At 40.8% G+C, this 15,355-nt stretch overlaps 2 protein-coding genes and 1 long non-coding RNA gene across 3 annotated transcripts; 2 read left to right on the plus strand and 1 right to left on the minus strand.

Annotated features, from left to right (window-relative positions):
* Positions 1–1,742: 1,742 nt before the first annotated feature.
* On the plus strand, positions 1,743–2,446 carry LOC126584850 (uncharacterized). The gene is made up of 2 exons (XR_007610135.1): positions 1,743–2,186; positions 2,274–2,446. It is a non-coding gene; the product is annotated as an uncharacterized LOC126584850 (long non-coding RNA).
* A 5,420-nt stretch (positions 2,447–7,866) lies between these two features.
* Positions 7,867–9,783, plus strand: LOC126587014 (uncharacterized). Its single transcript, XM_050251984.1, has 4 exons — positions 7,867–8,083; positions 8,416–8,627; positions 8,979–9,141; positions 9,279–9,783. Exons 1-4 carry the CDS (start codon positions 8,050–8,052, stop codon positions 9,446–9,448), a joined length of 579 nt encoding a protein of 192 aa, XP_050107941.1. The 5' UTR covers positions 7,867–8,049; the 3' UTR covers positions 9,449–9,783.
* Positions 9,784–12,862: 3,079 nt separating this feature from the next.
* On the minus strand, positions 12,863–13,189 carry LOC126586639 (uncharacterized). Its single transcript, XM_050251550.1, has one exon. It carries the CDS (start codon positions 13,187–13,189, stop codon positions 12,863–12,865), a length of 327 nt encoding a protein of 108 aa, XP_050107507.1.
* Between the last annotated feature and the right edge of the window lie 2,166 nt (positions 13,190–15,355).

The raw sequence follows: 15,355 nt of genomic DNA on the forward strand, positions 1-15,355 counted from the left end.
ATATACATTGACCTCCCTCCTCAACGGACAGGCAAACCTGCAAAAATGCTCAACCCTTTCTCGCATTCGAAAAGGCACCCTCAACATAACCTCTCGAAATACTCAGCTTTATTTCCCCCCGATAATACCTCAGCAAATAAGCCACACCAAGAACAAGAGTATCTCATATCATCAGGGTCGAAAGCAAGAGTATCCCATATCATGCTTTCTCCCTGTCTTTGTCTTTGTCCTTGTCCACACCTGCAGGACAAGGAGAAAGAGAGCAGTCAGTCGGAACCTGAAATCAAACCTCCAATTTGGAACTGACTGCCTGGAGCCTTTGCCTGGTTGCTTACTTAGCATTGCTCTCGAGTACTCATCCTCAACTGCTGTCAAGGTCACGAATTCTACCGGCAAATACCTCATGACAGTTGATCAGATATTGGCTCTTTACACTGAAGCTGCCAAGCGGGGATGAGTCACTATGAAGGAATGTTCTGAAGGACCATTTAAATGCAAAGGTTGCACACCACTTCTGCCATGCAAAAGATTGAAGCAGAAGGTTCAACGGTGGGCTGAAACAGATCACTACAGCACGACACATTTCCATACCACATTCATTATTCCGTCAACAGCAAAAGTATCCCATATCATCAAGGTCGAACGTACTCTAGATTTGATGGACTTGTTTTGACCCTCAAATTTTTGAGTCGGCCTTATACTCTGAAGGGCACCAGAAAACCCTCCAGCACAGTTCAAGAATAAGCCTGTGGAAAGTTACTTCTTCAAAAGCAAAAGTATCTCATATCATCTCTTATCCATTTGCTTCTCCTTATCCTGACAGTTGAATGAGAGACAAGGAGAAGAAGAAAAATCAACCGGAAGCCGAAGTCAAATCTCTGATCCTGGGTTGCTTACTTGGAAGTTTAACTGCTTACCTTGTCTGTCACCTTTTTCGGCAGATCTCCTAGCTCGGCGACTTGGGGGACTCCTACTATAGGGTTTGTATCACACTTGACTAAGCCCGAAACTACAACTAAGCTTCAAGTGAAATTGATACATTACCTTGTGCGTCAACATCAGCTAAATACACCATTCCCGGATGGAGGAAAGGTACTTCCAGAGAAGGGCAGATGAAGATCAGACCACACTTCGGTACTTAGAAGTTTCGTGATTACTCAAGGGATTGGATCTTGCAAGTCCCCAACCGAGGAGTTTCCCTCACTCGGGAACTTAGGGGAGCACTGTTTGTACCATACTTGACCAATCCCGAAACTACCGAGCACCGGCCAACGCTATACTGTCAAGGACCCAGAAGAGTTCCCCTCCGACCAGGAGGCCAATCAATACTCGACACGTGTCAAGATTAGAAGCCAATCAGAGCGCAGCACGTGTCGACATCAAGAACCAATCATAACATGACACATGTCAATGTGACAAAGCTACAAGTTTTTCTATAAATATGGGTCATTCCCCCACAATATGGCCTAATGCCATTTGTGTTAAATCATTCACAAGAACTCACTAAATTGAGAGCTTGATCCTTTGTACTTGTGTAAGCCCTTCACTACTAATAAGAATTCCTCTACTCCGTGGACGTAGCCAATCTGGGTGAACCACGTACATCCTGTGTTTGCTTCTCTGTCTCTATTCATTTACGTACTTATCCTCACTAGTGACCGAAGCAACCAAGCGAAGGTCACAAAACCTGACACTTTCTGTTGTACCAAAGTCTTCGCTGATTTTGTGCATCAACAAAACTCACCAACTCCAATTGGGTAACATGGAAGCCAAGGATGGAGGACATTCTCTATTGCAAGGATCTGCATGAGCCAATTGAAGGAGATGCTGTTAAGCCAGAGAGCATGTCCGATGCCGAGTGGAAGAAGATGAATCGCAAGGCTATTGGCACAATTAGACAATGGGTGGACGATAGTGTTTTTCACCATGTGTCTAATGAAACCAATGCTCGCGAGTTTTGGACAAAGCTTGAGTCCTTGTTCGAGAAGAAGACTCCAGCTAAGAAAGCCTTCTTGATCAAAGAGCTCATCAATGTGAAGTACAAGGATGGTTTAAGTGTAGCATAACACTTGAACAATTTCCAGAATATCATCAACCAGTTGGCTACTATGAAAATGACGATCGAGGACGAGCTACAAGCGCTCTTGTTACTTGGATCCTTGCCAGACAGTTGGGAGACCTTTGTGGTGAGTATAAGTAACTCTGCTTCTAATGGTGTTCTTACCCTTGATAATGTTAAAAATAGCATGCTCAATGAAGAAACAAGGAGAAAGACTTCTGGCACAGATAGCAGCCAAGTATTTGTCACAGAGAACCGCAGAAGAAGCAAGAGTAGAGGGCCTAGAGGTCATGGCAAGAGTCCCAGCCGATCCAAGTCAAGGTTCAGGGGTGCATGCCACCATTGTGGCAAAGAAGGCCATATGAAGAAAAATTGTTGAGTTTGGAAGAGAGAGCAAAAGGAAGGAAACAATCAGAAGAAAGATGATACTGGCAATACCACTGCTGTCATATGTGGTGATGTACCAGAAATATTGTCTGTTGGTGAATGTCTGCATATGGGCAACTCTGACAGAGACATTGAATGGATCTTTGACAATGGAGCTTCCTTCCATGCTACGTCCAAACGGGAGTTCTTGAGTACATACAAAGAAGGTGACTTTGGCATAGTGAAGATGGGGAATGAAAGCTATTCCAAAATTCTTGGAATTGGTGATATATGTCTGAGAACTAATCTCGGCTACCAATTGATGTTGAAAGATGTGAGACATATTCCTGATATACGTCTCAATCTGATATCCATCGGTACCCTTGATCGATAAGGATATTATCACCATATTGGCGAAGGAAAATTGAAGCTTACTAAAGGCTTAATGGTGGTAGCAAGAGCACGACTTTGTTGTACGTTGTACCGGTCAAATGCCAAGGTTTTGAAAAGTGAGTTGAATGCTGTGGAGGACTCATCTCTAGACTTGTGGCATAAGAGGCTAGGTCACATAAGCGAGAAAGGCCTACAAGTTTTGGCAAAGAAGTCTCACATTCCCTTTGGCAAAGGTACGTCGTTAAACTCTTGTGAGCATTGTTTATTCGGAAAACAAAGAAGAGTTAGTTTTTCTGTTCCATCTACAAAGAAAGGAAATTTGTTAGATCTTGTTTATTCAGATGTGTGTGGTCCCATGGAAGTCGAGTCACTTGGAAGAAATAAATATTTTGTTACTTATATTGATGATGCTTCACGAAAGGTTTGGGTGTATTTGTTGAAATCCAAAGACCATGTGTTTTAGACATTCCAGGAGTTTCATGCCATGGTGGAGAGGGAAATTGGGAAACCTCTCAAGTGCCTTCGTAGCGACAACGGCGGTGAGTACACATCTCACCAGTTTAGAGAGTATTGTGTGAAACATGGCATACGTCATGAGAAGACAGTTCCTGGAACTCCACAACATAACGGTGTTGCTGAAAGAATGAACCGAACCATCATGGAGAAAGTCAGGTGTATGCTGAGGACTGCAAAGTTATCTAAGCAGTTCTGGGGTGAAGCTGTAAGGACAGCCTGCTATTTGATCAACCGATCTCCATCAGTACCATTAGGTCTTGATGTTCCGGAGAGAGTATCGACTGGTAATGATGTGTCTTACTCTCATCTGAAAGTGTTTGGCTGCAAAGCTTTTGTGCATGTGCCCAAAGAGCAGAGATCAAAGTTAGACTACAAAGCTACCCCGTGCATCTTTCTTGGTTATGGAGGTGAAGATTTTGGTTACAGATTATGGGACCTATACCAGAAGAAGTTTATCCGAAGTAGAGACGTGGTCTTTTATGAAGATCAAACAATTGGGGATTCGGATAAAGAGGCACAACCAGATGGTGCAGTCAGAGGAGTTGATCCACTAGCTTCAGATGAAAGTCATGATGACATCCCTGAAGCAGCTGCAAATGAAGTGCCTGCAGAACCAGATAATGCTGATCAGGGGGAGCCTGATCAAGATGTGCCAGACCATGAGATTGCTGATCAAGGGGAGCCTAGTCAAGAAGAGCAGATTCAAGAAGAACCCAATCAGGGGGAGCCTCCAGCCTTGCAAGAGCATGAAGATCAGGTCAGAAGATCCAGCAGAAGTCGAATACCATATACCAAGTATTCTTCATCAGAGTATATCATGTTGACTAATTATGGAGAGCCTGAAACCTATGAGGAGGCCAGAGCTCATAACGACAGTGATAAATGGATGAAGGCAATGGAGTCAGAGATGGATTCTTTATTAAAGAATGATACCTATGAGCTGGTGGAGCTTCCAAAGGGCAGGAAAGCATTGAAAAACAAGTGGGTGTTCAAATTGAAAAGAGACGACAACATGACAAAGTACAAAGCTCGTTTGGTTGTCAAAGGTTTTGGTCAAAAGAAAGGAGTTGACTTTGATGAGATTTTCTCACCGGTGGTGAAGATGACTTCCATTCGAGTTATCCTTGGTATGGCAGCAAGCATGGATCTTGAGCTCGAGCAGTTAGATGTTAAAACTGCATTTCTCCACGGCAATTTAGAAGAGGAGATATACATGGAGCAACCCAAAGGCTTTGAAGTCAAAGGTAAAGAAAATTTGGTGTGCAAGCTCAAGAAAAGCTTATATGGTCTTAAGCAGGCTCCGAGACAATGGAATAAGAAGTTCAACTCATTCATGGTGAGTAATGGGTACAAGAGAACTCATGCTGACTCTTGTGTCTATATCAAACAATTTTCTGGAGGTAAATTCATCATCTTATTGCTTTATGTTGATGACATGTTGATTGTCGGACAAGATGCTTCTATGATTAAAAAGCTCAAAGAAGAGTTATCTAAGTCCTTTGACATGAAGGACTTAGGGCCAGCCAAGCAGATTTTGGGCATGGAGATAATTCGTGACAGAAAATCCAAGAAGTTGTGGCTGTCACAAGAAAAGTATGTTGAACGGGTGCTTGAAAGGTTCAACATGAAAGCGGCCAAACCGGTAAGCTCACCTTTAGCCAATCATATCAAGTTGAGCAAAGAGTCGTGTCCAAAAACATATGAAGAAAAGGAGAAAATGGCAGTTGTTCCCTACTCTTCAGCAGTAGGAAGTATCATGTATGCAATGGTGTGCACACGACCAGATATTGCTCATGCAGTAGGTGTGGTGAGCAGGTTTCTCTCTAATCCAGGGAAGGACCACTGGGAAGCTGTTAAGTGGATTCTCAGATATTTGAAGGGGACTCTAAGATGTGCTTGTACTTTGGCGATTCCAAACCAATCTTGGAAGGATTTACAGATGCTAACATGGGAGGTGACCTGGATGGTAGAAAATCTACGTCTGGGTACTTGTTTACTTTTGCAGGGGAAGCTGTGTCTTGGCAATCCAAGTTACAAAAGTGCGTTGCTTTGTCCACAACAGAGGCTGAATACATAGCCGCTACAGAAGCATGCAAAGAGTTGTTGTGGCTGAAGCGGTTTCTCCAAGAGTTGGGTTTGAAGCAAAGTGATTATGGCGTTTATTGTGATAGTCAGAGTGCTCTGGATTTGAGCAAGAACACTACATATCATTCACGCACTAAGCACATTGACATTCGTTATCACTGGATTAGAGACGCTATCGAGAACAAGTTGCTACAGCTGAAGAAGATTCATACCGATAATAATTCTTCAGACATGTTGACAAAAGTAGTCACAAAATCAAAGTTGGAATTTTGCATTAAGGCTGCTGGGATGGACTCCAGGTAACTTGGAGTCATGATCGGAATTCCTCCCTCATGGACTAGAGGGGGAGATTGTTGGTATACCATGGGTCCAGCCCATGATGAAAGACATTAAAGGATCAGCCCATCATAAAGGATGGATGCTAGAAAACTCTAGCATCTTATCAAATACCTAGAAAAATCTGGTTCTAATATGCATGTCGGTGGAGTGCATGCATAAGCTAGAAAGTTCTAGCTAAATATTGAGGCTGTCATGCAAGCCTAAGTCGGTGGGCAAGTCGGCAAAACTCAATTATAAATAGGGGTGCATGTATGTATCATTGTGTGTGTGAAAAACCGAAGTAAAAGTGTTCCACTCCAAGAGTGAGGGTTATAAGAGTTGTTCCACTTCAAGTTTGAGAGTGAGAGTGTTCCACTACACATTGTGTGTGAGTGAAGTTTAGAGTGATAGAAAGTGTGTGTCATACTTTCTTGTATCCATCAAGCCTTGTCTTTGGCTTGGTAAGACTACTCTTGTTGTACTCATCTTTTTCATATAGTGATCCTTGTTTGGTGGACGTAGGCATAAATTGCCGAACCACATAAATTCTTGGTGTCCATTTTCTACTTTACCTTGTGCATTCTCTATCTTGTAGTATCGACATTCCTAACACCAACAGCAGTAATTTCCTTTCTCAAAGGAAGAATCTTGTCTTGGTCGAGCACACCACCCTTCAAAACCGCAAACAAAATACGTCATTATTATCCCACATTTCGAATAAAAATGACAAGTTAAGAGATGGAATAGTACTCACCGGGTATTGATTGCCAAAAAGTGCCAGTAGGGATGAGTAGGGGGAAGCAATGACAGGATACAAATGTTGATAAACTGTCGTGAGAGGCAAGGGATGGGTTGATCCATCCACATTCACAACAACAGAATCCGAACTCGGCTTTCCGCCACCACTTTCAACCAGAACGAAAGGAACCTACCCATATGGTAGGATTAACCAAGTTAACGATTTTTCTGACCAACTCGACAGAATATGGCTCTATAGAGTAACTTGAGTACCAAGTTACCAACCCTTCGTATGGAGACGGATTGTGGCTCTGTCAAAGACCTCAAAAATGCAATGGAATAATATTCCAAGTCAGGGCGCACTACGAAAAGGTCCTTCCATTCATCACCCCGCAATCCCAAAATCCTATCCAATTCGCGAAACGCACACTTGACAAAATAACATTAATTCAGCTTCACATCCAAACAAACCAAAAGAAATTAAATTAAGAATAAAATAAAACAAAACCGCAATGCACCGTTTTAGTGGTCTGAACGACGACGGCTCTGTTTAGTGTTCCTCGGGAGAAGAGTACGCTAGGGCTACGCCCAAAAAGGCGCCGTCGAAGGAGAGGGCGAGTTGGGAGACTAGGGAGATGAGGTCGGGCGACGACTTGTGGTGCGGTGGTTTTGCGGTTTTACGGTACGTGGTGAGTGGCGGGGCCGGGGTTGGAAGGAGAGTTTTGGCGAGGATGGTTTTATTTATAGTAGATGGCCTTTGACTTGGAGATGAAGCAAGGGTTGGAAGGAAGTAAAAGTTGGGCTGGTTTTTCAAGTAGATTAATGAAGAAACACAACACTTCTTCTCCTCCCTGTCAGAATCCTTGTCAAAACCAATACAGACCCTATTAGAATCCGGAAAGTGAATATGTTTCCTGTAATATTTCAGCTAATGTTCAAAAATAATCCTTCACCAATAAGGATTAGCGTTCCTCTTCTATTCAGACATTCTGATTCACAATTGACTGAAGCTGCCTTACCAATTAGAGGTTGTGACATAATAAATGCTTTGCTTCGTTAGTTTGTTCTACATTTTGAGTGCTTCTCGATTACTAACCGTTGTTTGTGTGACGACTCTGCATTGTTTTTCAAATGATTCAAAAAATAAACAGTTGTTGTGTTTAAAAATAAAAGATTTAACAAAATTTTAAATTAAATTTAACGGTTAAAACACTCGTATTATTGAATGGTGCGTATCATTGAATTGTATTAATTTGGTTTTGTTGGGCCTTGGGCCCACCTATGTACCGAAAGAAAATTGCTGAATTAAGTGGCCCAACCGTGTCTTTTCCTTTCCCGGGGTAGGAAGGAGAAGACGACGTGTCATTGAGTATTACAGACTGGATATTCAACGGTTGCAAATTTGCAATCAGAAATCCGACGCCAAATCAGAGTCGGTAATCTCAGATTTCACTGTAGTTGACTATATAAAGCAGAGTCTTCAAACGAAGAAGCGGAAGGTCGTTTTTGTCTGCGGCTTTACTGCGTCGTTCGAGCTAGGGTTCCTCCTCCGATCTGCGGAAGTCAAATCCACCATGTCCACCCACTCAAAATCCAGCGTTTACATAGGTCTGTCATCCTTCCGTTCTTTCTAATTCGTCGCACAATATTTGCTTCTGATTTATTCAATTCAAGGAAAATTGTTAGTAGCTCAAAGTCCCTAAATAAATTTAAAAACCGGTGTGGTTCAAATTGTGCTTTTGGGCGTCGCTGAAAATTTCCCAAATTTAGAATTTAGTTTGAAAGGTTTTGTTGCTGAATGAATCTTGCAGGGAATTGTTTTGTTTTATATTTGATGAGGAATTAATTCTTCAGAATAATTGGTGTACCCCTCTGCGTTTATTTTGTTTATATAAAGTTTGATCGTGATATGCCTGATTAGATGAGTTTTATTGTAACAGGTAATTTGGACGAGCGAGTGAGTGATAGAGTTTTGTATGATATTCTCATTCAGGCAGGGAGGGTGGTAGACCTGCACATTCCGCGAGACAAAGAAACCGATAAGCCTAAAGGTTTTGCTTTTGCAGAATATGAATCTGAGGAGATTGCTGACTATGCTGTTAGGCTCTTCACTGGTCTTGTCACTCTCTACAACCGGACACTCAAGTTTGCGGTACCTTGTTTCTCTCCCTTGAAATGCTTCCGTGATGTTCTTTTGCTGTGTTGAATTCCTTGTTGGCTTTGATAAGTTGTGTGAAATTAGAGTTATATAGCATGTTAGCGTCTCCGGATACCTTGACGCTCTCTCTGCTAATTGTCTGGAATATTTCTTTCATTTCACCAAACCAACCTGATTATTTTCGTTGTTGCCGTTATGATCCAAAGGCAGTAATGTTATTGTTAGCTCATGCTCTGTGGGGTGCCTTTATGTGATTGGCGGCAGACCAGCATTTGCAGCTTTTTCTCTGCAGGATATTTAACTTATTAAGATTCTTGACACTGACACATGGTTTTTGGCTCACAGATCTCTGGGCAAGACAAGCCCTCGCATAATACTACTTCTATGGTGACATCCACACACAATTTTCCTCACAAACTGAGGTCCACCCCTGTACCAATTAACAGTATGGAAAACTCTCCGAATTCCGTGGGTATATCGACACCCAGAATTTCAGACTATCCCCCAGGTGATGTGTTTTCTCTCTTCTTTTGTTTCATTTCCTTGGGTTTCTGTTTTTTTATTTTTATTTTTATTTTTTTAGTCAAAATTTCTACCGGCTGTTTTGATTATTTCATACTTGCTGAAACATTCTTTTTTATTCAGAGCCCACTCCCCCTGGTGTAAATAACCAATCTAATGGGTATGGATTACATTTCAATGGCAACAATTACGATTATAGTCGAAGAGTTATTGGGGCAACACTGGATACCATTAGTCGCACTAGGTCACGCCGCTATGATATGAGCAACCCAATCTCCTATCCTTCTTACTAGAATTTAATACGAAGATGAATAGGTATCTGACCTTTTCCATGGGTAATACTTCTGGTAAATTATCCACTTCAGTCTACTTCGCGTTGGGGTATTTAATGGGTAAATGGAAGTAAGCTAGTTTGTTTTGTCAATGCTCACTATGCCAATTCATAGGTGTACTCAGGTATGTATATTTGTTGTGCTTCATATGTTTAGACTTGAGAAGTGGTAGTTCTGTTTGCTGTAGTTGTAGTTTCATTATTTAATAGTACGATGCTTATCTTCAGAACACTGACACTGAACTTTGGGATTCGATGATTTGTTAAAAAAACCCCTTCAAAACATCTTTACATTAATATCTTCTTAATGTTAGATTTTATTTCATTTTATTTTTTCATATTTGTTCTTAGTTCTTGTATATAATCGTTGACATTTTAATCAAAGTTTGATGGAGTTCCATTTAGATTGTGGGACTTGTACACTGTGTTCTAAATAACGAGTTTGTAGGAGAGGTAATTTGGTTTGCTGTGCATATATATGCACTCCATGTTCATGCATGTGGGCCCAATATCTATACACAGTGATCCCATATTGTGTTGTATTGGTAGTGTGTATTCTCTCTATAGAACGCAATGATGCTTGTTAGATATTTGCTAGTTGGTGTATGATCTGACTTGTGGACCAATTGACTTTACAAAACTCACTGAGACTTTCAAAAGCAATGGCATGTCTCATTGTGCTTTGATCAATCTGTGAATTTTTTTTCTTTTCCGTAGCTTTATGCTCTGCAAAGTAGTTACAGTGTGTTAGTTAGACGTAGAGTAACTGAGTTTAGATTTCTGCTGCTCCCATTCTCTGTATTTTGATTGTTAACAAGGACTAATGTCGAGGCTGTGTTTTAATGAACTAATATGAAGGCTACATTACAGTAGACGCATATTTTTTTTTCTCAAAAGGTGCTCCAGTTTTTTGAGTGACTGCACTGTAAGCTCCAAAACCTACAGAAACACTACCACAGCAGCATTAAGGAACTGTAAGCTCCTTGATGCTGTTGTGGTATCATTTCTGTAGGTTTTGGATATGAGAGTTTCCGTATATGAAATGCTTCATTGGTTACACAGCAGTTAGGTCTAGAAGGGAATTCCTGTTGAAATAGCATCCTTTGGTAGTTTTTTGCTGCTTCTGAGTGTATTTTGTTTGGGGTTTAAGCGTCTAGGTTGTTTACTTAGTATTTATATTCAAATTAATAGTAAAGGATCCGGTTTCTCATATGGGCTGTATATTTGTTGTACCCTCTAGTTGGTCATAGGTTTTTCACTTCTCCCCTCTACGTGCCTTGAGGTCGGCAGCTTTTCATTCCATTCCAATCTTACATACCAAATGAGCCCTTAATGTGGAGCATACGCGTGGGTTCTCTAGCATTTTTCTTTCTCCTTCCTCTCTTGCGCTGCTGGTGGCATGGCGCCACTTCCTAACAGAACAACAACAACAAAATCTTTTTCCCACTAAGTGGGGTTGGCCGTGTGCTCATTGCAGATTGATCAAGTGGCTGGACGCTGTAAAATCTGATGTGGCATTGTTGATTTTGGATGTCAAAGCATGCATGTTCACATCAGTGTGCTAAATGTGCTCATGCATACCATCGTAATCAGAAGAGGATTATGTAGAACGGTAGACAAGCACGCCCTTTACCCGTGCATAACATGTGCACGTTTATATCACTGGGAGAAGTATCGTTTACATGCTATGCTTCTCTCGTATAAATGATTATCACAGAAGAATGATAGAATGCTAGTGAGAAACACTGGCTGTTTGGTACGAGGGGCAATATCTGATCAACGGAAATAAGAGGCAGGGTGGTGTTGTCAATAGGGGTGGGTTCGGTTTCAATTAGCTCGGTTTTTTGTCAAAAATAAAAAATTTCGGTTTGGTTCATTGTTTTTAGGTTTTTATTCAATTCGGTTTTGTTTTTTTTCGGCTTGACTTCGGTTTGGTTCGGTTTTTTTATAAAACTTAATTTCTATTTTTATTTTTAAATTTGAAATTTGGTCTATGCTCTACAATTTTGCTAACAGTTTTTCCATTTCAAAGAAAGTAAAGGAAGAAAAAAAAAAGAGAGAAAGAAGATGCAAGAAGAAACAAAGAGAAAAAAAATATGCAGGGAGGGTCAGGTGGGGAGAAATAAAAAAAGGAAGAAAACAGAAGGTTGGATGGGGAGAACAAATTGGAAGAAAGAAGAGGGTTGGGTGGGGAGAAGAAAAAGGACTTGGATTATGGGTTAATGGTTGGCCTAAAACAAAAGCTTAAAACTTGGGTCTAAATTTAAATTGGACTTGGAATATAAACATTTAAATATTAAATAAATAAATAAATTTAATTATATTTAATTCGGTTCGGCTCGGTTTGGTTTGGTTTTTGAATCATTGAAACCGAAATCGAACCAATAACTTTCGGTTCTGTTCAGTTTTCTTACTTTGATTTGGTTTTTTTTTCGGTTTTCGGGTTTTCCAACCCACCCCTAGTTGTCAATCACATGAGGCATGGTGCTTTTCCAGTTAAAATATAGCATGTCATACGATGATTCATGTTATCGTGCTATGTGTATGCAAAAGAATTTGAATGTGTGTTTTTACGAGTCGAGTCACGAGTGGTATGGGAATGAAGCACTGAAACCTAGCTGTTATATTGAACTTGATGGTGCAGGTTCTCCATGAAGATTGTTTATGCTATCTTGACACGGAAATGCAATCAAACTATTAAAGTCTTGAAAGTTTGCAAACTGCCTGGGACTGGCAAACTAAGAAATAATAACTTATTCCTCGTGCGACCGGATACGTGATCAATTTATTTATTTTCCTTTTCATCTGACAAAAGATATTTTACAGAATAATTTACATTTTGTCTTTAAGTTTTTGTCCAATTTCAAAGCCAATACATCTTTCAAAATTTTCATTTTCATATGACAACTCTTCCTTTTGCACCAGTATCGTACAATCGTTAGTCAATCTGCGAGATTGACAGTTAAGTGTTGATGTGGCAAGCGTAGAGCTTACATTTACGAAACAAAAATTATTTAATAAAGTAACAATATTATTACAAGAACCGTGAGCTACGCTGCAACAAATTGCCGTCAAATATAACACATCGTTGAGAAGCTCACTTTACATTATATTGCGGACTTGTGTATTGACATGAATGCAATCACTATCGGATGAAATGACCGTCGAGTGTCACAAAAATAGCATGAGAAGTGGTTTACATAAGTTTTGATCAAAGGTATCAATTTCTAACATTTCACCCTAACCTACGTATACGACACATTTGGATATTCAATTCTCGTCCATAGAAAGTCCCAAGCAATCTGTGTTCATACTCGAAGCAAACTTTTGTTTATCGGGTTGAAGGAAACCTGAAAAGCATTGATCAATGCTCTAACTAGTTGGAGATTTTATCAGCAGATGGTGGAACCTTAACAGCTGGGGTGGAAGAGCTAGCACAAGCCTCTTCTGCTGCATAATGTTTGCGTAATCTCTCCTGAAGGGCACGTACACGATCCTCAGTCTTGCGAAGCCTTCTCCATCTGTAGGTACCCCAGAGAGCAAAACCACCGTATACAACAATGTAGGAAGCCCAAACATAAGGGTAGGTCTCTGCATGCTCTTTGATTTGCCGGTACTTTGCTTCCACAGCTCCTCTCAAACCGGCAGCATCTTGGGGACTTGTGGTTTGTTGCAATTCTTCTCCCTTTTCCTCGGTTTCCATTCTCAATGTTTACACGCTATTTCGCAATCGAAATCACTGCAACAATGAACATACAACAGAGACTTTATACATTGGATTCGAAACTGGAGCACCCTGACTGAATAGCCATCTATATTACAATACCACGTTAACACGATCAGAAGAATAATGTGAGCATGTTAATCAGCACCGATTATCTTTGAGAAACACCCACAAATACAACCGGTTACAAACTCCGAATAAAAAATAGAAACATCACACCAACAATAAGCCGAATATAAACCACGATTAGTCCCCCTTGATTGACTACTTAGTGTCCCTTAAGTACTATTTCTTATTAAACATTCGTAGTAGAGACGAAAATGCTTTGTTGGATGTGGGGTGGGCACACGAGAAAGAACATAATTAAGAACGAGGATATTTGAGGTAAAGTAGGAGTGGCCGCAATTAGAGATCAGATGAGAGAAAAACGGTTAAGGTGGTGTGGACATGTGAATATGCTCTAGTTAGAAGATGCGATAATGAGGTAGAGGCTCAGGGAAAAGGGGTTGATGAAGACTTGGAAAGAGACTTTAAGAAAATACATGGAGTACTTGGAGCTAACGGAAAATTTGATGCAAAACCGAGGACAGTGGCCTTCTAGATTCATAGAGTCGAACCCACTTAATGGGTCCATCAGTGCGTGTTTCCCATTACCTTTCTAAACAACTAAGTCCACAACCAAAGTAGAAGATAACAATCTGAAATTCACAAAATTACAAAATCAAGTGTTGAACATCAGACAATCAGATCAAGCTAAAGAAATGAAAATATATATTTGTTCTATTCGGATCACAAACAAAAACGAAAATTCCAAATACTGCAAGTCGAGACATTGCAATTGTCAATATATAATGAGACTGAGAACACAACCATCCAGATTGAACAATCCACCAATTAGCTTAGAAGAATAAAAAATTTGAAGTCTGTAGATATACCCAGATGAAGAAATCCAATGAAAATGGAAATCGAGTTCAGAAAGTGAAATTAAAATTAAGAGCTTACCAGGCAATGGTGGAAAAACGTTGAGAATTTTGAGAGATTTGCAAACGAGAAAGAGGAGGAGGAAGCCGAGGGTTCAAGACTCCAAAACCCCAGAAAACAATCTGGGCTTCGGATGAAACGACATGTCGTGATGGGCCTGTTGCTCAGTCAAAGGTTTGGACCCAACGTGTTAGTGAATCTCACTAAAGATGCATCCGGTTCCGATCGGTTCGGTTTTTTTGTCGAAATCGGATAGCAAACCGATTTTTTGAAAATTATAGTTTTGTTTTAAAAATAAAATTTGAAAATTGAGAGAGTCAGAGGAGAGGTGGTTAAGCCATGGCTGAGCTGAGCAACATATACACACACATCACAGATGGGCAAGTTTATGGTGTTGTGTAGAACAAAGCCAAGGCACTTAGGCCTCGTTTGGTACGTCGTATATAGCATCGGATAGGATTATTAATACGGAGCCAGGTGTTTGGCGCGCTCTCGTATTAAATTGGACCGGACTAATTTAATCCGATGCTCTTATTTTATACGGTGTACGCCCTCTTAATAAACCCGTCCAAAAGGAGTGTATAATTTAGTCGGGTCCTTTCTCTCTCGCGCGAACTGGGCTTTCTCTCTCGCTTCCATCGCCGTCTCATTCTCTCACCGACTACATTCTCCCCGTCTCCTTTGGCTGGCTATGTTCTTGCCATCTCCCCTGCCCAACTCTGTTCTCCTGGTCTCCTCTCATCGACTCCGTCCTCCTCTGCCGATGTTGATCTCCCCAGCTCTGTTCTCCCCGTTGCCATTTTTTTGGTTTAATTCAGACGCCCACAGAGAGACCAATCGCACCACCACCGCACAAATTCTGAAAGATTTCATTTGGGTTTTAGAACCTTGACTTGGATTCGATGACAAGATTCGAAAATTCGGAAAGATTTCATCTGGGTTTTACGATTTTGCATGTTTCCCCTTTTTTTGTTTTCTGATTGTGATTTAATTTCATTAGTTCGGGGTATTTTTTGGATTAGTTTCAGATGTACAGAGGGGGAAGATCTGCTTGACGATGCATTTCAATGCCTCTTTAGGCCAAGAATTGTAAGGAGATAGAGACTGATGCTGTTAGGGGACAGTGCGGCGGAGAGATCTGGGGAAGACTGAAGCTTTTTTTTT

This window comes from Malus sylvestris, chromosome 10 (genome assembly GCF_916048215.2).
Source record: "Malus sylvestris chromosome 10, drMalSylv7.2, whole genome shotgun sequence".
Lineage (NCBI taxonomy): Eukaryota > Viridiplantae > Streptophyta > Magnoliopsida > Rosales > Rosaceae > Malus > Malus sylvestris.